The sequence below is a fragment of the Ursus americanus genome, chromosome 28 (genome assembly GCF_024610735.1).
Source record: "Ursus americanus isolate L20-20 chromosome 28, mUrsAme1.1.p, whole genome shotgun sequence".
NCBI classification, from domain to species: Eukaryota; Metazoa; Chordata; class Mammalia; order Carnivora; family Ursidae; genus Ursus; species Ursus americanus.
Genome location: NC_142154.1, coordinates 30,197,385 through 30,221,655, shown reverse-complemented (window position 1 = coordinate 30,221,655; position 24,271 = coordinate 30,197,385). Strand labels below are relative to the sequence as shown.

Genomic DNA, 24,271 nt, shown 5'->3' with positions numbered 1-24,271 from the left:
GAGGGACTCAGGCTGAAATGCAAACCAAACAACGATGTCCAGAGAGAAGTGCCAAGCTGTTTTAGCAGCGGGAGTAGTTCGCTCCACAACACCCCAGGCTCAGGCCAAGCTGCTCCATCCTCCCGGAGGGTCAGCTAGGGTCTGAGACAGGCTGGCAGGCAGACGTGCTACAGACCGTGACCAGAGAGCAGGGGAGGTCCAGACACACGGCAGGTACTCGGGTGGCAGGAGGCCTGGGATCCAGCCCCAGCTCTGCCACTGACATGCTGTGTGACTTCAAGCAGGTGTCCTCCCTGCTCTAGGCCTCAGTTTCCTCACTGTGCAGTAAGGGGTAGAGTCTAACACTCCATCCCATAATTCTGACCTGGCCCTCACCCACACTGGGTTTCTGGGGTCCCCCTTTAGTCTATTCCCTATAGTCAAAATGCCTGACCATCTATCTCCCCCAGAGGTTTGCATTCTAACACAGGGTTGGGGAAGGACAGTGAAATCTTCAAGGGCAGGAAGTGTTAATGAGGGGATTTCAGGCACCTGTGAGGCGCCACTCAATGCAATGGAGTGAGATCAGTGGGGGCTTACAGTATCATTTCTCCTAAGGTGTCAAAGCACCTGCAAGTGCTTCCTGAGGGAGGTGGGAAGGGCCACTCAGGGCGAAGCCACCTGGCCTAGCAGGGGCCCTTCTGGAGCATGCAGACAGCACAGGCAGGCACAGACCCCATGTCTAGAAGGTATGACCAAGTACCAGCCACCCCGGGGCTGGCCCCAAGATCTAAAACCTGCCCTGCAAAGCTATTTCCCTGTGCTATTAATTTAGACAGTTACACAATGACAGATAAAGGTATTAAGTCAGGCAGAAATAACCATGTCCTCTCCCAAGAGAAGTAACCTTTCAGCCATCTTTAATTCTTGACTGCAAGAAAGCCAGGAGGGAGGGGGAGACAAAAAGACAAGCTTCCCTTGAGTCTTCAGAGGGTCCCAATTCGAAACCAAAGTGTTCCTGCCAGAAGAGTTCCAGGTTTGAAAAAAATATTACTTCACAGCAAATTGCTTTCTTTGCCAGATTCAAAATGGTGCTGTGAGTCAAAGAGAGAGCAGGATCTGCCTCACTGAAGGTGGACGAGACCGCTGCCCCACACCACACCGCTCAGGGAAGGGCAGCTTTGAAAGGGCAGGTTTGGACTCCTTTGAAAGCCAAGCCATTCAGGGCCTCAAGACAGGACCTCAAGTCAGAGCCTCTCAGGCTAAAAGCTTCTCATTCTAAGGCTGGTGCTTATTGTAAGAGGTCAACGTCAGCTCCTTCCCTGCCCTATAATCCACCACCCTTTCTGCAGCCCCAAGCCCCCTATGCTATCTGGGAGAACCCAGCCTAAGACCCAAGAACCCTCCCCAGCCATCACACCCACCACACAGAAGACAGCACATCCTGTTAATGATGTGCGGACCCCAGAGAATGGTTTCAGCTTCTACGGGATGTTCCTGAGCCGTGTACACTCTCTACACAGCCTCAAGCATGTCATTCAAAGACAGCTGCAAACACTCATTAGAAGCCGCAAACAGGTATCCCCATTCACACATAGAGTGTGCAAACACCCCTCTATACACACGGCCACCATTCCTTTTCATTTCATCTCTTGGGAAAAACAAAACAAAACTGGCATCGAGAGGCTACTGGGGCCCCATGGCCCTCTGTACATAAAGCTAATAATACACACAGGCTAGAGGAGTTTCTAAAATTAACAGAGCGGGAGCAAGGCGGCTGGGAATGCTGACTCGGGCAGGCCTGTCACTCCAGCGGGTTTCTACACTTTCCCCAGCTCTAGTTCTCTCAATTACAGACCAAATTTGAGACAGTAATTAACAGGAGAATGTTTGCATTTAGTGGTCTTCATAAAACCAAATTACATGAGGCAAAAACACCCATTTCCTTGCATTCTGACTAATTATTTCAATCGTGAGTTTCCAGATGCTAAGGGATATTTCTGGTGCCTGATCCGGGCTGGGGTCGGAATGCTGGAGCATTCCTCCCCACGAACAATTATCCTGGAGCACCACAGAGCCACCCAAAAGGCAGCATAATACAGTGGGAAGAAAGGCTCTCAGAGCCAGCCAACCTGGGTTCAATTCCTGGTTCCATCATTTACTACCAAGTCACTTAATCTCTCCATGCCTTAGTTTCCTTGTCTGCTCCCTGAGAATAATAACGGTACCTAACTTAGAGTTATAAGAATGACATGAATTGATATTTGTAAAATGCTCTGACCTATACCTATCTGTGTTACTAAATGATTCAATAAGGAATTCAAGTCAACAAATTCCCAGGAAAGAGGTGAGGGAGGAAGATGAAATCTTCCAGAGAAGAGTCAAAGTAAAGCATCTACTGGGGGTAGGGGTGGAAGGGAGCTGGGAGAGTCCAGTGGTGGAAGTCAAGGACCACAGTATTCTGTGAACAGGCAGACAACAGAACCTTGGCAGACAGAGATCCCCAGACCTCAGGAAGCTCATGGTCTAGTCAGAAGACAAGGCTTAGACAGAAGACAAACTGGGCAATGATGGAAGAAACCATCCCAGGCAGCAGCCTAAGCGTCTGAGAAGGTGAGCTCCCAGTGGCCCAGAAGGGTGAGGCCAGAAAGTGCTCCTAGAGGAGCTGGGATTTGGGAGCAGCCCTTGGCCTTGGAGACAACCTCTCCTTACTCTCTCAAGAGGATTGCACAGATTTCCAAAAGCAGGGCCAGGTGACAGAGGGAGAGAGAAAGGGGAGGTGGTGGTTCAGCACCAGGGACAGCTCCTTGCACGCCTGCCGGGCGTTCTGCTGATCCAGCGGGGGGAAATTGGCAACAGCCTCCCCACTGCATTTTCAGCTCCCAGGCCCCTCTTCTCGCCAAGCCCAGTGATCAGAAGCATCTCAAGTGATTCCTTAATGTCCTGGGCTTTTTTTTTTTTACAGGGGCTCCTTGGTGACTGAATTCATAAAGACTCCAAAACATTTCACGTGTATCAGGCACTTACTCTGTGCTTTCCGTGCATTTTTTCATTTAATCCTCCCACCAGCACTGAGGTGGCTGCTAACATCTGTATTGTGCAGATGGTGACACGGAGACTCAGAGAGAAGTATCTACCCAAGATCACACAGCTAGTGAGGGACAGAACGAGATTCCAAGCAGTCTGGGGGGACTTGAGAGCCTGACTGCTTAGGATTTTAGGCACCTCAGTGGGATGCTGGGAGGGAGACCAGCCTTACTGGAGCCTCTGCATCACATGGGGAGGTAGCCTGTCACAGCAGGTGTAGTTGTCTCTTGTTGACAAGAGAGGAGAGAGAGATAGGGCCAGATGGCAACTACACTTATAGTGGTGAGCACTGAATAATGCATAGAATTGAATCACTATGTTCTACACCTGAAAGTGATATAACATTGTATGTCACCTCTACTTCAATAATAAAATTTTTTTTAAAAAGAGAGAGAGGAGAAGAGAGAGCTGTGAAGAAGTTTGGAGCAGACCCATCCTCCTATGCCAGAGCCTTCTGAGGTGCTTCCTGGGTGGGGGAAGTAGCACACCTTTCAAATATTAAAGGCATCCTGGTCATCAGCAGCCAACTGGGCACAGTTGTGACATCCTGTAAAAGGGGTATAAAAACTAAGGTCCATGGGGCGCCTGGGTGGCACAGCGGTTAAGCGACTGCCTTTGGCTCAGGGCGTGATCCCGGCGTTATGAGATCGAGCCCCACATCAGGCTCCTCCACTGTGAGCCTGCTTCTTCCTCTCCCACTCCCCCTGCTTGTGTTCCCTCTCTCACTGGCTGTCTCTATCTCTGTCGGATAAATAAATAAAATCTTAAAAAAAATAAAAAAATAAAAAAAATAAAAAAATAAAAAAACTAAGGTCCGTGGAGGAGGGAACAGTAACATTTTCAAATCCTCAAGCTGGATGCCCCATATTCGCCCAGCACCTCACTGCCCCTAGAATCATTCATGGCTAACTCCCACAATCCAGGGTACGCTTCCATGGTGGCGGGTGGCAGGCCCTGGCAGGGAAGTGAGGGACAGCCAGACTCAGACATGCTGGAGTTGGCACATGCCTGAACTGGAGGACTTGTTCTCTTCAAAGCCAGATGACCCACCCCATCCCAGTGTTCTCTAAGCTAAAAGGAAGACACCTCACCCTAGTTTCAGCCCCAGGACACCTCAGGCCTGTCCTCCCTTAATCCTGGAGCTTACTTCCTCCCTGGCCGTCCAAGCAGGCAGGTGGCCTCTCAGCAGGTAGGCGTGGCCTAGAGGGCAGCTTTGGAGAAGGAGGTCTCGTGTGCAGAAGACATGGGGGATGGCGAAAATCCAAGCAGCCCTTTTACACGGACACCTAGAACATTTCATGGTTTGGTCCAAAAGGAAGGTTATGGCCTCAAGGGAGCTGAGGAAAGAGAAGACAGGAAGCTCCTGACCTTGAACTCAGAGACTCCAGGACCAGACCAAGGGCCCTCTCTTTCCCCAGAGGCTAAGGAGTGAAGGGTAATAAAATGGGGGCAGGGGAAGTGGAAGTCAGAAGAGGGATGAGCTCCTTCAGCCTCTTGTTCACACACACCCATGCTTGCCTTTGAGCGCATGTGCTCACACACACACACACGCACGCACATGCACACACACACCCATAACACAGTTTTGTACACACTCTCATCTATGCCCCCATACACACACTCATACTTTCTTGCACACCTGCTTGCCTATATATTTGACACAAATGACATCCACTAGGAATCCTGCCAGCTGGAAGAGAGTGTGGGTTTTTGGCCCATTACATTTTTTCCATCCTTCAGGATTCATCTGAAGTGCTATTTTTCCAGGCCCCTCCCACCCCTCACCGATGGACCTCAGCCAGGCCTGAGCCCTGGCTTTGGACATCCCAGAACGCTGTGGCTCCCTGAAGGCAGGGGCCTTGTCCCAGCCATGGCCGTGCTCCTGCCACACTGACTGCAGGCCAGGGTCCCCATGCTCTCTCCCAGGGGAATGGCACACCCAGGGCCCCACCGTGTACCCCCTCCCTCTTTGTAGACACCTCTCCTAGCACCAGACCTGCATTCCCACCTACCACCTGGAGGGCCTGCTGGCTTCTACACCCAAGTCCAAGGGTGAACTCAGCATCTTCCTCCTCAGAGCTGAATGGCACACTCAGAATTTCAATCACCTGGGCTCAAAACCTCAAAGCTATCCTCAGCTGCTTTCTCTTTCCTTCAGGCCCTGCATGCAGTGACAAGTCTTGTCTGGCGTCTTTTTCTTAAAGTAGGTTCCACACCCAGCGTGAAGCCCAATGCAGGGCCCAAATTCATGACCCTGAAATCAAGACCTGAGCTGAGATCAAGAGTTGGGACACTTAACCAACTGAGCCACCCAGACACCCCTTGTCTAGAATCTTCTAGGATGGCTTCTATCTCTAACTGCTCTGTTTTAAACCAGTTCCTCACTGCTCCTCACCTGGACCCTTGCCCCTGCTGCCTGCCTGTCACTAGCCTCTTTCCTTCCAACTCACGCGATCGCTGGGTTATCTTTCCAAATTTTATGATGGCGTCACCCCTCAATTGAGCCCTCTTGGCAGACTCCCTATGGCTACAGAAGAAAGTTCAAGCTCCAAGGTCTGGCATCCCCTGCACCCCGCTTCCTCCTGCTTCCTACACAGCAGCCACCGGACACCCGCCCCCCCGCTCTATCTCTGTCCACATTCCGGCTCCTCCTTCTGAGAACCGCCTCTGCCTCCTGAGCCCCCATCTTCTGAAATCTCCTCCTTCATCCAAGACCCAGTTTGACTGCCTCCTCCTCCGGGAAGTCTGCCTAACCATGCTGTGTATCTGGGAGCAGCTGTCACATCCTGCCCCTTCCGTCAGGCACCACCTAGCTCTCCTCTCAGCCTCCCAACAAATCACGGAGACTAGGACTCCAGGAATCCTTGTGTCTGAGACCGCAATGGGAGAAGGGAGCTCCCCCTGGGCTCCCGAGACAGCCCTTGGTCTTCCAGGCCCAGCCCAGACGACTGCTCCAGGTGACAGCGAAGACAATGAGACAAGAGGAGGATGGTGGCCAATGTTCTTTGGACACTTACTACATGCCAGGCACTAATCAGAGTACCTTCTATGGATTATCTCATTTAATCTCATAAAATCCCTGTGAGGGAGATACTATGATTGTGCCATTTTACAGGTGAGGAGACTAAGGCACAAGAAGTTGAGAAATTTGCTATATATGGTGGATCAAGAATTAAGCCCAAACAGCCTGCCCCTAGAGTCCTGCTTTTCCCTTATACAAGCTTTAGCTAAATCCTGAGGACGTCACCCTCCTGGAACCCCACATGCCTCCGTATCAGGGGTGGGGTCAGCAACCTCCCCCCCTGCCACGCTGGGACCACTTCCTGCCTGTGCTAGGAATCTTTACAGGATCCTTTGAGCATCCTGTCATTTTCTGGCCATCCTGCCGCATCCATCTGCCGCCCTCAGGGACCCTGGTCTTGCTGGCACTTGGTTCACAGCCTTCCGTTCCACTCCAAACCCTGCCATCGTCCTGGGTGACTTCCACTCCATACATCAACCCCAAACACCCAGCCCCTCAGTGGCTCGGTGCCCTGACTCTACTCACCACACGTCAGTCACCCACTCCTGCAGCGGGGGATGGACGATGTCACCCTCTCCAGTCGTTCCATCTCTCACCCCAACCTCCTTTCCCTCCAGCTCTTGTAGCCAGTCGTGCCAAGTCTATTCTGTAGTGTCTGTCCCAGGATCCGCGAGTCACAGAACCCTCCTGCCTCCTCCCCTCCCCCGGGACACAAGGGTCTGGCCCTTCCACCTCACCTGCCTGGCCCTTCTGGCACCCACTTCACAAGATCACGCCCTGGATCAGGGCCACCGTTCACCCTTTGCACGTTTCATGGCGACTGTGCAAAAAATCCCACAACCTCAGATTCGTCCTGTTAATATGAAAGCACCTTAGCTCTCGTGCCTCAATGTCCTCATCAGGGTTTCCGTACTCACCTGCCCTGCCTTCCAGGAGACCCTGGGAAACTTCCCTCACCATTCTCCTCCAACAGCCACTTCAGAGTGTCTTCTCTCTCCTCAAAGCTCTAAAACCACTCTTCTACCCCCTGTCAGCAGACACCACCACCTTCTACCTCACAGAGAAAAGAGAAGCCCAGAACGTCCCCTTCCTCTTTCTGCCACCAGACTCCGACCCCGCTTGCCTCTCCCTCATCCCCACCCCCTCCTCCAGTTGCAAAAGCATCGGGGACCCCTCCACCTGCCTCTTGACACGAGTCCCCTCTGCCTCCCCAGGGACCCTGACCCATAGGTTACCCCTCTTGTCTGTATCTTCAGTCTCCCTCCCCAAGCGTCCTTGCCCATCAGCTCATTCTTCTAAGCTCCCTCCACCTAAAAAATAAAATGAAACCATTCCCGAATCCCGAATCCCTCTGCCTTATCTCTTTGCCCATTGGAAAGAAGCTTCCTGGGAGAGGCTTTCTCACTTCCATTCCCACTCCCCACACTCCTGCCGACCCCCGTAACTGCACAGTCCACAGGGCGCTTTGCGGTCTGTTCCTGGCTGACCCTCAGCATCACGTGATCCCGTGGGCCACTCTGCTGCGACTCCGGGTTTCCTCCCTTCTCTCTGCCTCCCTTCCCTTCCCCTGGAGGGGCTCCTCTTCCCCTGCGTGACCTTTAAGTGTGTTTGTTCCTTTGGGCCCTGGCCTCTTCTCTCTCTACACACTCTCCCCGGGTGACCTCGCCATCTGCCAAGGCCTCCATGATCCTGCTGGCCTTCAAACCAGACCTCTCTCTCGAGCTCCAGGCACGTGGGGTCACTTGCCGACTACACCTTGACACCTGCATGCCCCGCAGGCACCTCATTCTTGCCACGTCCAGATAGAACTAAACAGCATCCTCCCAAACTCTTGTGCTCCCAGCACGGGTTCCTCCAGGCACCCAATGCTCGATGTAGAACCCGGGGAGTTATCCTCTATCTCCCTCACCTACCAACACCCAGCCAGTGGGTCTGAGTCTCATCAGCACACCCCCCAGCCTACCCCGTGGCTTCCTACGGTGGGCCCCTGGCCTTTCCAGGACCCCGCATACTTCGGGGTTGCAGGTGGGCTCCACATCCTCCCAGCAATCCACTCTCACACTTCACCAAGCCCAGAGTCTTTCTGTGCTCCCAGCTTCACTAAGTCCCACTGTTGTCCCCCAGGCCCTCTGGACCTGGACTCTGCCTCCTTTCCACGTTTTGTCACCCTTCCTCCCCTCATCGCTCTGCTCCAGACATACTAGCAGCCTTCCGTGCCCCAAATGCACCACCCTTCCTGTCCTCTGGGCTTGCCTGCGTGCCAGTGTCTGCCTGGGACTCTTCTCCCCACCCCCGCCCACCCCAGGCCCCTCTGTTCAGAGGAGGCGTTGTTTCTTTGTATCCTAGGAAAGCTGGTTACGCGCTTCTTATATGCGCTGCCCTAGCATAGTATTTATCACACCATGACGAAATTGTGTGTTTGATTTGTGTGTTTATATCTTGCGGCCTACGAGACTCCCTGAGCTTGGCATAGCGCCTTTTACGTGGTGGGGCCTAATACACGTGTGAACAGGTGGGTGAAGGAAAGCCTGTGCCTCACCGACACAAAGCTGAGTGGTGGCCCAGCAGAAGACGCATGAAATGGCAGCTCACTGAGACCCACGAGGCTTTCACGAGGCCTTCCACTGATCTGGGTGGAACTTGTCCTGTCCAAACCCCCAAGACTCCAAGACTCCCGGGAACACCCATCAGAGAATGCCCCCCACCACCTGGTGTTGAAAACCATGGTGGAAAAGTCACAGAGAAGGATGGGCAGAGCCGGAGGGGAGGGGGCAGGAGGGGGGAGTAGACAAATAAGAGACAGGCCAGGAGAAGCATGAGGGTTGGGGTTTATGACAGAGTGGGGTGGCAGAGGGGGCTGGTAGGGGGACACAGTGGCCTCAACCTAGACAGGACTGTTTCCAGCCTGACCGGCACAGGCCCATGGAGGGAGAACTCGCCCTCATTAGGGTCCTGCCCTCTCAGTGGGGATTTTAAGGATTCTCCCTACTCCCGAAATAGGCGAAAAAGGCGGAGCACAGAAATCTAGGAGGTGGGGGAGGGGAGGGGGAAAGGCAAGGGTACGAAGGAGAGAGTCGCACCTTCTCCTAGAATCCCCCTGTGTTGTCCCCACTTTGCAGACCCAGGATGAGTCTTATGTCCTCAGCCCTGCCCTGTGCCCCGCAAGAGCAGAAAAGATTGCGCTTCCTTTTCTGGGATATGAACACAGGGCCCCGTGCTGGGAAGAGCCCCCTCACGCATGTCAGGAGACAGACACACACTGGGTCCTCGAGGAAACTCCTAGGCAGCCAGCATAAACATGCAAAAAGCCTGTTAGCACGATGGGGAGGTCAGGATGAGCAGATTTTTTGGAGGAGGGCGGTGACGAAGGAGGGAGGGAGGGAGGCCATTTGAAGGGCAGGTGTGCCAGGCAAAGGAGACTACGTGCTGGCCCACAACATACACGTGGGGAGCCACACAGGAGAGCCTCCTTCCTCGTCTTCCTCCCTCCGGATCGTCAAACTTGGATCTTCACCCTATCCCTCCCTGCCCCTCCCTGCCCAGGCTCCTGCTCCGTGTTCTCTGAGGCAGAGCTGGGCCCAGCCCTACAGCTTCCCAGAGAAGCTGCTGGCTGCTTGGGAGCTGGATGGGGTCCTCCCTGTCTGTGCCCTGGAGCTGGCATTTTAGACTCCCTCTCCCCCCTCCGGCTGGAACTCCACACCCCACAACCTTCCAGAACCAGGCCGGGCGCGCAGCTCTTGCCTCTGAAGGCATAACCCCCCATCCTCACTGCCCCCTCTTCTGGCCCAACCTCCCTGACTTGGGGTCTCCCCCCCATAATGGATGAATTGCTCTCTTCCTCCCACCTGCCTCTGGCCACTAGGCTCTATTTTTAGCCCACCTCAAACTCTCTGACTCAGAATCACAGGGCTTCCAGGTAGCTGCTCCCTGGGCTGTCTGGGGCTGCCTCCGGAGCAGAGTCAGAGCCAAGGGCATCCAGTGCTTGCTTTATGGGTGGGGAGCCGGGACTTGGGTGTATTTTTATTTTTTAAATTGTCTATGTGACTTAAGAAAGAAAATTCGGTTTCGGTTTTGGTTTTGAAGACCCAAGAAGACCCGTTACCACTGTCTCTTTGCACAGTCCCTCCCGGTCCTGGGCTGAGGCCCTAGCCTTTCATCCTACAGCGAGGGTCAGTCTCGGCTATTCTGCCAGCAGAGGTGGGCTGAGGGCTGTCACTGATGGAATCTTCCCCCTTCTGTGATCTTTCCATCATACAGCACCGTGCTCTGCACGCAAATCACCTGGAGATTTTACCTAGACACAGCCAGGGGTTTACTAGGTGTGGGGCGGGGTGCCCTCTGCATTGCTAATAGGCTCCGTAGTGAGAGTGAGGCTGCTGGTCCAGGAACCACACCGGACCACACCGAGTAGCCAGGCTCTAGCAGACAGGTCGGGAATTTAGGCATTCGAGTGTCTAAATACCTGGCTGTGTGGCCTGGGACAGATCACTTAATCTCTCTGAGCCTGTTTTTTCATGCGCAAAATGAGAACATGAATCCCACCTCACAGGATTCTGGGGGAATTCAATGAGATATTTATAATATGCTACACAGTGTAAATACACAGTATATGCTGGCTGTTACGTCACCATTATTATTCTTGTGACCACTAAGAGGCAGGTCCTGGCCCAAGGGCTCTGGGGATACGGACGTGTGCGGACCTGTCTCACCACAAGGAGCCCTCGATCTTAGGGACGGACAGACCCACCCCCAGAGGGGAGCTGATGATCCAGACCAGCTCCATGGACACATGAGCCATAAGCCAGTGGGGGTGGGTGGTGAGGGCATTGTCCGGCTCTGCCGTGTGGGCTGCGGATGGCTGGAGGGGAAATTCAGCAGGGCTTAGAATGTAGAGAGGAACAGGGAGCAGCATGGCCTGCTGGGGATGGAGGCGGCCTGAGTGTGTCCAGTGGTCAGGAAGGTCAGTGTCGCGGTGGAGGGAAGGAGGCCCGTGCTGCACAGTGGGACTCTAGGCCAGGAGCCTGAGAGGCTTGGGTGCTAGTTCCCTGTCCATCTCTCACCTGCTGTGTGCCCTGAACCAGGCCCTGCCCTCTCATAATCCTTTTCTCAGTTTCCCCATTGGTAAGAGAGGACGGAGCTGGACGATCTCTAAAGACACGCCAATTCCACGAGTCTCTGCAGTGCGGAGGCTCGAGAGGCCAGCCGAGGGCAGCTGGCCAGATGGAAAGCTCGCTGAGAGGAGAACACAAACCGTAGAGAACTCCAGCCCCCTGTTCCCCCTCCCAATACCGGTCTGAAGAGAAGTCGGGGGCATCCTGAAACCAGACTGAGTAGTCGGGACTCTCCTGGGGCCGTGGGAGCCATGAAGGTTACAGAGGAGGAGAGTTCCCAGGTGGGGGGGCGGGGGAGGGAGGATTGTGACGGCACCTTCTCGATGGCGCAACTGAGCCCGGCCCGGCCATGAGGAACACCAAGATATCAACCCATTGCTTCTCGGAAGAGCTGAGACTTCCTCTGTGCACGCACGGATACACTGATGTAAGAGTGAGCGCACGCACACACATACCCCAACGTGTACAGCAGGGGTCATCTGCTCTATAGCGCCCCAAGATGCCAGGATGCTGTGTTCCCTCAGGCTAGTGGCCTAACCTCTCTGAGCTTCACCCCGCTGACAAGACTATCTGGGGAAAAATGGGGAGGCGAGGAGCAGCTGGAGCACTTCCCTGCCCGGCTTCCAGGAAACAAAGGCGCAAGCACAGCTGTCCCCACCCAGGAGACTGGAACAAAAATAGCATACGGCTGAGGAGTAGCGCGTGAGCATGACCTCAGGGGAACTGAGGTAGGAGAGCTCACCTGCTCCCGGAGGCGGGGGCCCCAGGGTGAAGGGTGAGAGCAGACGGAGTCAGGGCAGAAGGGGTGCTCTGATGAGGACGGACGGCGCGGGAGGGCCGCCCCAGAGCAGGTAGCTAAATATTGACTCTGGGAGGGTCTACGTGGCCCCCTTCTTGCTGGGATGGGGGTTCCCAGGAGGTGCCTGGGCTCTTGACAACACGAGCCAGACGGGACTCCGCTGCCTTCCATCCAGGAAAACGCAGTGTGACAAGACACGGAGAAGGGCCTTGGTCCCTGGGGTCCCGCCAGCCCTGGAGGTTTATGATTCTGATCGCTAACAGAAGAGGTAACGACTCCCTGGAGAGGGGCCCATCACACATGGGCTTGGACAGCAGGCTGGGGAGCGAGCATTTCACCCCCAGGCTGTGGGGCGCACCGAGGAGGCAGATGTGGTGCAGTCAGAGGTGCTGGCGTGGCGAGGGCCTGAGCGGTGCCCAGCTCCCCGGCTCCTCAGTGACAGACGCTGAATCAATCTGGCTGCTCCCCAAAATCACACCCCCCCAGGCGCCACACCGGCAGGCCCAGGCGTTCCTCGCGCAAAGCTCCCAGGTCACTCTGCGGCCTGCGCATTTCAGCTTCAGGCTCTGGGGGTCTTGCTAAAACCCAGCCCCTCTCTGGAAGCACCTTTCACTCTCGGATGAGGAAAGCAAGGCCCGGTGCTCCCAGCTGGGGGGGCCAGAGCAGAGCATTCACTGGCCTCTTATTCGGCACCGGCCCCCTCGGCTCTGTCCCCAGAAGCTGGGGAGCAACACAGCGGGATGATGACTCCTCAGAGCCTGTGGGATAGGAGAACAGCTTGCCGCATTTCCTTCCCCTGCCAATTCCAAAGCCCACGGCGCTGCTGCGGGCCTGCGCCCCCAGGACTCCTCCGGGCGCAGCTGTCGAGTATGACCCGCACTTCCCATGGATCCTCCCCTCTGAACTCTTCCGGGGCCAGGTCTAAGCTTCCAGGAGGGGACAACTGTGCCCCAAGAGAGATGGCTGGGAGGAGGTGGGGGCTGGTGTCCTTTGCCCAGAGAAGAAAAAAAAAAAAAAGAAAGCCTGCCATCCACTCACACACGGGCCATGATCTCATGAGGGGCCGGGAGTGCTCAGCAGACCACACACACGTCACACAACATACTGGGGAGCCTCCGCCCTGTTCCCCAGCACAAAGGGCCCGCAGAGCCCCCCCGCACAGAAAGAGGCCCATGTGTCAGGCGTTCCCGCTGGCCCACGAGCACAGGAGCTGCACAACTCCAGGATGGTGCCTGGATCGGCCTCTGCGGAGTCTCCAGAAGGAGGGAGGGAGGGAGGTTCTCATCAGCTCCACTCAGCAGCAGCGCTGTCCCTGCCCCGCTGGCTCAATTTGTACTAATGGGGTCAGGATTACGGGTTCAATACCTATTTGGGCAATTAGCTTTGCTCTCTTCTCAGCCTCAGACTGAGCCCTGACCCCGGACACTGAGACAGGAAAGGACTTTGCTGAGGTCAGACAGCGGAACAGGAGGAGGGGCAGGAGGGCAAACTCAGCGTGGGAGGGGTGGGCAGTCACAAGCTAGGAAAGCTCAGGATGCGAGAACCCGGGGCTCCAGGGTGGGCCGGCCCCAGAGCTGCACAGACAGGCCCCAGTTGCAGCATCTCCCCGGCTGGACCATGTTTCTTCTGAAAGGTGCGGATCGCCCTGATGAGGCCTGTGGGCTCGAGGGTCTTTCCTGTCCCTGCAGAAGAGAACAAGCACCCTGCAACCTCTGACGGACTGTAGGTGGGAGAAGCTGGCTTTGGCGATGAGCGGCTGGGGACTCGCGTTGATCATTGACAGGGGCTGCTCTAGCCTACAACAGCAACTGCAGGGTAATTACTTCTGGGCTCCAGGCCACACACTCAGCGACATGAATGCGGCGGCAACACCTGCCTTCTGGGCGTAGTACAGCAAGAGAAGGGGGGCTGGGCAGCTGGGGCCAGGGCCAGGAGAGCTCCCTGGGCCACAGAGACCCAGGGAGACAGGCCAGGGAGACAGGCCAGGGAGACATGCACACACTTGCATATATGTACACATATTCAGACAGCATCAGGGTCAAGACCCAGGGCAGTGGGGTCACAGTCCTCAGGGGAGAAGCACAGAGCTCGGTAAGTATAAGTCCAAAGAGGCAGAATATTTGAGTAACCTGCCCTTAGTGCCTACCAACACCCACCCCAGCCCCTTCGTTCCATCTCCCAGAAATTACTCCCAAGAAAGTGTGCAGAATGCTTCTCTCCTTCAAATCCAGCTCAGATCTGCTTCCTCCAGGAAGCCTTCCCTGGCCATCAATCCGTACTGATCTACCCTAAGAGGAGCTGAAATCCTATTCTCTTCTTTGCCGGGTGGGTAGTGACCCCAGTCCTCCATACTGGGTGACGACAGTCCTGGAATGGAGCATCTGATTTGGAGGGAGCATGACCCAACTCCCTTTAAGCTTGCCCCTCCCCAGGCCCAGAAGACAGTGTATTAGCCAGCCCCATGTTATGTATTAATTTCTGAAAGCCTCGTTCACGCAGACATAACACGTCCACCCACACGGATAAATGCTTAGACAGACACAAAATCATCAGCAGCCAATTATGAGGCCCCCGCAGCTGCCGTGAGCAGACCCGGAGGCCCCGCGGCTGGCTCCGCGGTGTGTGGAGCTGGGAGTGCAGTGGGGGGCAGGGAGTCCCTCCATCAAGCCAGCACACATCCCTGCCCAGCCCCGAGCACCGCTGTGTGGGAGCCACGAGCCAAGCCGGCTGCCTGGCTGGGAAGACAGACACCAGCCCCAAACAATGAGAGAGCAGAGCGGGGCGGGGAGCCGTCACGTGTGTTTGGTGGCTCCGGCGTCGGCAGCAGTGGCACTGTTGTTTATTTATAATTTGTACTTTACCTCCCAGAGAGGACCAGAGGCAGCTGGCTCAGATGCTAAGGGGTGTAGGAGCTCAGGGAGTTAAAGAAAAGGAGGGCTTCTTAAAGGGGAGGGCACAAGGTGGGGTGGGCCATGTGCCCACCTTGCCCCAAGCCCTGGTGCCTCGGGGAGGCACTGGGGTTGGCTCCAGGCTTTGTTTAAGGACTCTGGCTCCTGACCCCAGACCAAAGCCTTTTCTTGGTCTTACCAGTCTCACTCGGATCCTGGCCACAGTGTGGGCCTAGACTGTGGCCTCAGCTACAGACCTGACCCTGATCACACCCTGAGCCCCGACCCTGGACACACAGTCCAAACCGGGACTCCACTTCCTCTCTTCTCCGAAGGAGGCATGGATAGGCCACATGACCACCTGTTTCCACTGGCTACCTGTCCCCTTTCCCTAGGCACCCTGATCACTCCTGTTGAAGAACAGACGGGTCAACAGCACCTGGATACGGTTCCAAAACCCCAAAGTCCTCCACGCCCGTCAGGACCCTGATCCGGCCTCCCCAGGAGCAGAGCAGCCCTCGAGTGAGGGGTTCGGGCAAGCACGACCTCCACCTCCAGACGCTGCATCTTCAGACATGGAAAGACTCCCTTCTCACCGATCAGCTTAAACTAAGAAGGGACTCAGAAAATACCTATCGCCTCAAAATTTGGGCATGGAGCTGGAGCAACGGAAAAAGCTCCAGTGTGGGGGCGCCTGGGTGGCTCAGGTGGAGATCCAGCCCTGCGTCGGGCTCCCTGCTCAGTGAGGAGTCTGCTTCTCCCTCTCCCTCTGCCCCTCCTCGTGTTCGCTCTCTCTCAAATAAATAAATTAAAAATCTTAAAAACAAAACAAAACCGCTCCAGTGACAAGACCATTCAGGACCTCTGGTTGGGGTCTAGGGATAGACTGTGGATTTTAAGATCTTTGCAGCCAGATGTTACATAACCTCTGGGTTCTGATTTCATCTCTGACGTAGACTTATTCTACGACCTTGGGCCGGTGGCTCCCCCTTTCTGGTCCTCTGCTCCCCTTTGATAAAATGAAGGTTTTAGGCCAGGGGCTGGCTAAGGCCTGTCCAGATGTGGTGGGCCGAGGCCTATTAAATCTCCCGAGCCAGCTCAGCCCTCCTCCCCACAGCCCCTCCTCACGAATCATGGGTGGCCAAACATTATCAGCAACGTTTTCATTCTCAGGAGAATGTTTTCTCGAACTACTTTTGTAATTCAGCTTTTTAAAGCTAACGAAAAAGAAGGAGGAGGAAACAAAGAGGGATGAGAATGTGTTTAGAATCCTCAAGACCAGGTTCAAAGGGCGGTTCTAGAACTTCCTTACTGCATGATTTAGGGGAAATCTTTTTCTTTCTCCCATCGGAGACTCAGTTTCTCTATCTCTAAACTGGAGATAACAGAACTATTGTCCAGGCCACCACGAAGAGTAAATAAAATACGAGATATAAAGATTCTACTGTTCTGGTACGTGGTATAGATGGTTCATAACGGTGGTTACTGACCTGGAAATCCACCTGGCTCCAGTCTCTATCGGGCTGAATCGAGGGTTGTCAACTCGGAAGCCTACAGGGCTCATCAGCTCGGGGTGCACGAATGACACGGCTGGGTATGGGACTTTAGGGACAGTGGGCAACCGGAGAGCAAACGCCACATCAAACGGGGCAGCCTCTCGTCTGCTCCAGCTGCCTGCTATGGTGTGGGCACGTGGGGCCAGAACTGCCAGAGTTTCCGGTTTTTCAGAGGAAGCCCGAAAGCCAAATTTTTATGTCACATCTTTCCATTTTAAAACACTGTCTCAGATTTGTTATGACACACTCTGCTGCCCAAACAGAACACATCTGGGTGCTGTATTTGGCCCACGGGATGCTGCTTAGCAACTTCTGATCCAAGTACTGCTGTCTCATCTTGAGCACCCTTGGTGACAGGGAGCGCACCCTCTCTTTGTGCCGCTTCCACCCCGATTCTGGGCAGGTGCTGATGATGAAGAGTGCCTTTGAGTGGCCTCCTAGGCTTCGGAATCACAGATTTCCAGGGCCCTGGCAATGCTCTCTCAGTAAAGCCTGGCTGGCGGGGAACATCCTCTCCAAAGCCAAGGCAATGCCCCTGCCCTCCCCACGGTCCGCTCTGGCTGGGAAGCGTGGATTCTTCAATATCCCCTGGGCCCAAGCAGGACCGCCTGGCCGGCCTTAGTAGCCCTTCTATTAATTAGCAACTGGCAGTCGCAGCTTGGTAAGAGTCCTTGAGCCAACGGGTGTATGCGCTGGAGCTGGCTGCCTCCTTGCTTATGTGACGGTCCCCTCCTCCCCGCCAGGGCCAGCTGGGACTGCACCTTCTACTCTGGGCAAATTCCCCCAGGATAGCCAGTGTTGTGACAAGGGGCCACTCCACTCAGGCTGCTATGACACTGTCAGCTCTGTCACCTGTATGTAGCCTGCTGCCTTCCAGGGTGGGAGGGGGCAGAGAGAAGTGACAGGCAAGTCCAGCCCATGGACAAGGCTGCTAGGCATGGTGGGGGGAGTGGAGGGGGCCATGAGCTTCAGACAATCCCCACCCCCCACAACAACCTCAGGGTGCCAAAGCAGCTGCCTCTCCTGGATGTCTCTTCCTCTTCCCAGGCAGCCACAGTCGGGGCCACCTCACACCCACTCTCCTGCCCTGGCACCTCTGGACTCTCTGGCTGACCTCTATTCCTTCCCAGAAACCTCACTGCAGCACAGCGGTCGCTGCCCTCCCTGCCCGCGCTCCTCCAGCCGGACCCACCCCTCTGGCCCTTTGAATGGGAGAGAAGCCACCCAAGCAGTGGGACAGGATGGATTCGCAAGGGCCCTCTGGCCTCCTGGCCTCCTCCTGCTCACCCCACCCCATCGACCAGCATCCAGGGCCAGCAGGGTCCAAGCCGCAGTGCAGGAGGGGAGGAAGGCTGGGAACCCAACACCCTCAAGCGTGCGGCTGACCTCTGTGGCTAAGGGTTACTCAACCCGGTTCACAGAATTCACCCTGCTGTGCTCAGGGCTAGAGGCCAACAGGAGAAGACAGTCTCTCCGCCCTCAGGGAACTCAGGGAGCCCAGGCTAAGATGAGAACATACACATGACCTGAACCCCAGTCCTCCAGGCTTGGCTCTGGGCTGGACCCCAGCAGCAGCATCGCCTGCACCCATATCAGAAATGCAGAGTCTCAGACACCACCCCTAATTCTGACCTAATAAGTCAGGATCTGGATCTGTAGTTTCACAAGATCCCCAGGCGACTTGGATGACATGACAATGTGAGAAGCGCCGCATTCGAACAAACACAGAGCTCCATCCAAATGCCCTGAGGTGGTCAGGCAGGGGACAGACGGATGATGGTGGCCGTGTGGCCCGAGAGGGCATCCCAGAAGACCCAGGGGCCTGAAAGCAGGGGAGAGGAGGGCAGATGGATGGGCAGACAGACAGGCAGACAGCCCAGCACCATGTGAGGCAGGCCACCTGACAGCCCAAAGCCTCACAGCAGCTCACAGCAGCTAAGGGAACAAACGGGGGCAGGGCTGGGCAGGGCAGCAGCCCCCAGCCTCGTCATGTAGCAGTCAGACCAGGAACGGAAGCCTTGCCAGGGAGAGAACCTGCAGCCCCAGCCTCCCCACCCAGGTGACGCAAGGGGCCCGGCCCCATGGGGCTTCTGCACATCCCACATCCCGGGAGCACCTTGGCCCTGAGCTGGGTGCTGGCCTTTGCCACCAGCCCAGTCTTACCAGGACGAGCACATCCTCATCTCTGGAGAATCCTGCTGCCCACTGTGCCAGCTGACAGCACCGCCCCCCGCAGCTCACCTTGGAATTCCCCTCTGCACCAAGGCGCCCTTCCCCCTCCCCTGGCGTCGCAAGGCCTGTAGCATCTTGGGCCTGGCTTTCTACACTACAACAGATCGAGTGAGCCCCCCTACTCCTGAGAGCAGAAGCAGCATTCTGGGCAATGGCCTCCAGGAAGCCCCCCCCCCCCGCCCCACCACCCAGCCCGGCTGCTCCCTCCTTCCTCCTCACCTCCTCCTGTGCACAGTCTGGCCCCTGGTTGAAGGGGAGAGAGCTGGGTGCGGGAATGAGGAAACAGAAAAGTAACTAGTCCCCAGACTGCCTCCTTCGGCATCTAAGTCAGCTCCATTTCCATGCCCATCCTGCCAGCAGCGGGAGGCCCAGGCCTCAGGGTACAGGCTGCCCCAGGGAGCGCTCGATCTAAGAGGCTAGCACCTGCCCCTGCCAGGCCAGGCACTCTTTTCTGGGATGGTCTAGATAGAGCAGGGTTCACAACCTAGATGGTCTTCAACTTAGGCAGTCCACAGACCCCAGAAATTGAGTGTCATATTGTGTCTGGATAGACGCGCATCTTTCTCGATAGACACTCTATAGTTCCCTGCACGTTCTCACTTAGGTCCCTGACATGGGTTCAGAACCACGGGTCAGAGCCAAAGACAGAGGCCCATGTGGTCCCCCCAGGACTAAGGGAAGGAGGCGGTGAGAGTGGGGGTGGTGTGGCTGACAGCAGCATCGCTGGTCTCCGACAGACCACTGGAGCTGCTTCCCTCTACAGGGTGACCACAGGTATACAGGTCTGACGTGGGCGACAGGATTCCCATTTTCCTAGGTGGGAAAACTGAGGCTCAGAGAAAGCTCATAACCCAGGCAGGGCAAGGGATGTGAGGTGGGCAAAGGCAGGGCCAGGGGCCCAGGGGGCCGGCACCAAAAGTTAGGGTTAGGTCACCCTTGGGACTTATCAGGCCACTGGCCCAGGTTCCATGATTTCAGAGTTCAGCAGTTTCTGTCCCAAGGAAAGGACCTTTAGGGCATTTCTTCCCTTCCCTTCTTCACAGCGTCAGAAAGCTCAGACTAGGAGAGGGAGGAGCAGAGGGATGAGAAGGGCCAAGCTTCTGTCTGCCTCCACTCTCGAGGCCAAGCTAGAGTTTGGGGCACAGGAGTACTCCATCACTGACTTCCTACATGGGGACTGCCCTGCCAGCCCCCAGGTCCACCCACACAGCTCAAGACACCTGCTCGGACAGGCAGCTAGCTATACACACACCCAGGCAGACCCCCCGAAAGCCTGACACTTAAAAGCCTGACAGGCTTCTGGGCACAAAACCCGGTACATGACCCTCGGGTCCCCTCTTCCTTTCCTCTTTCTTTGGAAAAACTCTATGTTTGGTTTGTTCCGGGTTCCCACTGCCAAGCTCGGCTTCCAGAACATGGCTCATGTGGAAGGAAGGACACATCCAGGACCCAAGAGCCCAACCAGCCTTGGGCAGGAGCCTGGGGAACTGTGTTTCCCGGCCTCTTCCCTTACCAAACCTTAAATATAAGTTTCAAAGGGCAACTGAGAAGTGGAAGGGGGGGCCAGACAAGCCTGTAGAGCCTGGAGGAGCCCTGTAATAGCTGGGGGCATGGTGAGGAGAACCACAGGCAGCCCAGAAAAGCCTCTTATTAGCCATGGCCCAGGTTCTGCAGGTCCCTTGGCGGGTGGTCCACTCTGGCCCTCGGAAAAGGCACCCAACCTTCCTCCCCCAGGAACGGGAGATGCCGGAAGCAGCCCATGACAGCGAGCCCTGAACTCCAAACCACAAACTCAATCTATCATGCTTTGCTGGTGATTCTTTATTAAACCAATTCTGTTGGATCAATGCTTCCTGCCCGTCAAAATGATGAATAAATCCTCAACTGGCCTGAACAGTGCTTGCAGAAGCTCTTCTGAAGGCTGAGCTGGGCAGCAGGGATTGGCTCCATGCAGAGACCCATTGGTCAGTGGCTGGAACTCACCGTGGGGTGTTGGTGGGGGTGATGCCAGTCCGAGTGGTGGGTTTCCTAAGCTTAGAAGACTCAGCCAGGCCATTGCCTCTTTGACCTTGTGCAGATGAGACCAGTTGTTCTGGCCTAGAGGTTTGACCACTGGCCCTCCAGACATGCACAGATGGTCTTTTCTTGGATTTCTTTTTTTACACTCCACCCAGCCCCAGAGATGTGAGCTTCCAGCTACCTGTCTCTGATGCTTGTGGTACAAACACAGACTCAAAGCCCAGTCCAACCCTTACCCATTGCCCATTTATCAATCCTGCTGCGTCCACCCCTCCTGATGCCCGCCACCACCATCCCCTCCGCCATGTCCTGGGCAGCCTGCAGTTAGTGAGAGAGTCTGCAGCAGGGGGACTGCAGACAGACATGCCAAGATGGGCAGAGGAAGATCGGGAAGGCGGGGATGTTCCCATTGATGCGATCCACCCAGTCCAAACCCTTCACCATCGAGGGTAAGGAGGGACTGGGAAGGCAAGGCCCAGTTCCCAGAAGGTCCTCGATCAAAGCCTGTTGTCTGTGGAGGCCTGGCACCCCCCATATCCCACGCGATGGGGTTGGCGAGGAGAACACTGACCGGGGGCTCTCAGACAATGACAACAGCAGAGAGACGAGCAAGGGAAGGGGGTCCCTCACCACTCTCAAGCGGTTGATACTGGCCCAGCCCACCTGCTACCACTTCCAGGGAGTTCCGAGGGAGGAGGAGAAGCCCAGGACACCCAGAGGGTGCAGGAGATACACCTCCTGCCCAGTCCTTCTTGCTCAGGCTGGAAGCCTTAAGTCCTGGCACTGACCGGGGGGGAGGCCACACTTCAGGAACCTGGTCCTGGGGAGCGGCCACAGTTCCCAATGGGAGGGTCCCACATTTGCTCACACAGCTTGAAGACTGCGCTTGTCTGTTTAGCCTGTGGCCTCCCACACTCTCTGGAATGGGAACCCTCGATAAGAGGGTTACGAAGAGCAGTGCCTCAAAAAAAGAAAAGGGGGTGTGGGGGGCCTCGGGTCACCACCATTATAAGCCATCGAGTGTTGCCTGACTGGTCACTCCCAGCACAAGAAATCTCTCTCATTGGATGGAAAATGGCTTTGCTCTCATTACAAACCTAGCTTCCCTGGAGTTTGCGAAGAGGGCTCTGCGTTGGCAAAATGCTCGTTTATATTGGCAGGCAAGCCGGGTAGGCAGGGAAGGGAGCTAAACGGGGCAGGGCTGAGAGAGAATGAATTAGACCCAGCTTTAAAGGGTGAACGCTTTTCAGACCCTCACTCCAGTCCTGTGTATCAGGAAAACTCGGGGGGTGCTGGGGGGCCCCAAGCTCTTGACTGGGGTGGGGGGCATCCCTTATTTCAACTTCAGGGGCAATCACTGATCTCCTGTTTTGCAGATACCCCCGCAGGCCTGGAGCTATCTGCTCCTCAGGGGCATCTGACTCAGGTGATGGGGGAGGGGGCAGGGTCCCTCTCCCTCACTGGCAGTCACACCATTTGTCTGGGGACCTGTGACTGACCCAGGAGAGTCCCGGTAGCTACTGCAGCTTGGGCCTCTGGGGTGAGGATGGGGCAGTGGATGTGCTTGGGGTCACAGGACACCAGGCATCTTCCCTGACCACTATGAACAAGGTCATCCTGTCCCGCTAGTCCGGAGGCCAGGTGCCCAGGATGCCTGCTCTGGCCCACCACTTGCCACGAGGGTCTGGACCAAGGGTTAAGGTAGGCATGGAGGGCTTTAACCCTGGACCTCAGTCCTCTAGGGGCCCAGATCCACCCCCCCCCCCGCCCCCAGCTGCAGCTTCCCAGGGCACCAGAAGGAGATGCTAACATTTGGGGTCAGTGCCCAAGGAGCTGGCACCTTTGCCACGAGGTCTGTCTCCCTTCATGGCCCTGCTCGTCAGGCGGAATGACCTGGAACTGACTCCAGGATGGCCGCCCTGACTCCGCAGCCCAGCACAGGGAGGTGGGATGTGTGGCTTAAAGTGGCAGAGCCTACTCCCGGCTGCCTGCAGGGCTAGGCCAGGCTCCGAACGCCTTTTCAGCCTGCCTCTAATGTGGCCCAGACCCCAGGAGGGCGAGGTCTGGAGCCTGGAGCACAGAAGAAAGTTCCCAGCGCGGTGCGGGAGGAGGACTGGGGGTGTCTTGGTGCCTAGAGGCGCCCCACTCCTCTTGGAGCTCCCCGCGCGAGGAAGGAAAGTTAACTCCGGCTGAGAGGCAGGGCTGAGAGAGGAAGCATGCCTGCGATCGCTCAGGGAACCCACAGGATCGCGTCGGCCTCCTTACCTGAAGTCGCTGTAGGGGTGGATAATCCAAAATCCGGCCGACTTCACCCTTTCCTGCTCGCGCTCCACGGCTTTCTGGCTGCCGAACATCCTCAGGGAGAATTTGTTGACCCCGGGCTGGAGCATTGCCCCGAACTGGCGCTGCATGAAGCCGGCCTGGCCCAGGCGCACCTCGGCCTCTGGGAGGATCTGGTCGCCCGCGGCCGCGCCTCCCTCCACTTTGATAGCGGTGTCCACCGAGGGCTGCTCACAGGAGGCGGAGGCCGGCTGCTGCGGCTGCTGGGGCGGCGGCGGCGAGGCTGCGGGCTGAGCCGAGGCGCCGGGGCGCTCTGGCTCGGCCGCCAGGCCCGGGGGCGTCCTGTCCTCGCCGGGGGACGCGTCGCCCTCGGCGATGAGCCGCCGCTCCTCCGCGGAGTCATGCAGGTGCCCGTGACTGCTGCCGCCCCCCGCTCCGGAGCCGCCGCCGCCGCCCCGGCTGCCCAGCGAGGCCAGGCTCCCGCGGAAGCGCCTGCAATCGCCGTTGGTGCTGGACTTGCCCGCGCCGCGGACCGGCCCCTCGCCGTCCGCCGCCCCGAGGGCCGCGCCCCGGGGCTCGGTGCCGCCCGCGGCCGCCGAGGGTGAGGGCGAGGGCAGCGGCCGCAGCCGGATGCTCCTGCGGCTGGGGTCCTGGCGGCCCCCAGCCCCCTCCTCCTCGGCGTCCTCTTCCTCGTCCATGATCCACGCCTTGGCCCCCACCTGCTGCGGAAGGCTGTAGAGCCGCTTGCGCATGGACGGCGGCAGCTTGTCCATGGCGCCAGGGGCCGGGGCCCGGCCGGGGCAGGGGCGCGGGTGCGGCGCCGCCGACCGGCTCCAGGTCCGCCCGCCGGTCAGTCCGCCCGCGGGGACGCGTCCTTCGCCGCCGGCTCCGGGCCGCCTCAGGCGCCCATGCTGGGGCAGGCTGGGTGCCGCGGGGAGGCTCCCTGTCCGGCTCCGGGTCCCCGGACTCGCCGCGCTGCGCCTCCTCCCGGGCCGGGCTGGGCGCGGGTACCCCGCGCTCCCTCCCTCTCTCCCTCCCGCGTTCGGGGGCGCGGCGCGCGGCCCGGCTCCAGGCGCCCCGCCCCCGCGGGGAACAATGGGCGCGGGTAGAAGCGGCGCTGCGGCCGCGGCGCTCGGAGAACCGCTCTGGAGCGCAGAGCGCACGACCCGCGCGCCTCCCGGGCGTGCGTCCCGCGGGCCGGCGTGCTGTCAGTCTGTCCGGCCGCCTCGGCTTTGTGGCCAGCCACTCGCGAGCTAGCCTCGCCTCCTCTGGCCGAGCTCGGCCGGCCGGTCCCGGGG

General features: G+C 57.1%; 1 protein-coding gene across 2 annotated transcripts in view; it reads right to left on the bottom strand.

The window, feature by feature from the left end:
- HCN4 (hyperpolarization activated cyclic nucleotide gated potassium channel 4) overlaps positions 1 to 23,746 on the bottom strand; it is a 40,826-nt gene extending 17,080 nt beyond the window's left edge. For both annotated transcript variants that reach the window (XM_045795306.2, XM_087856562.1), the window contains exon 1: positions 22,959 to 23,746. In XM_045795306.2, the coding sequence (XP_045651262.1) occupies positions 22,959 to 23,746 (788 nt within the window). The remainder of the gene's footprint in view (positions 1 to 22,958) is intronic.
- Between the last annotated feature and the right edge of the window lie 525 nt (positions 23,747 to 24,271).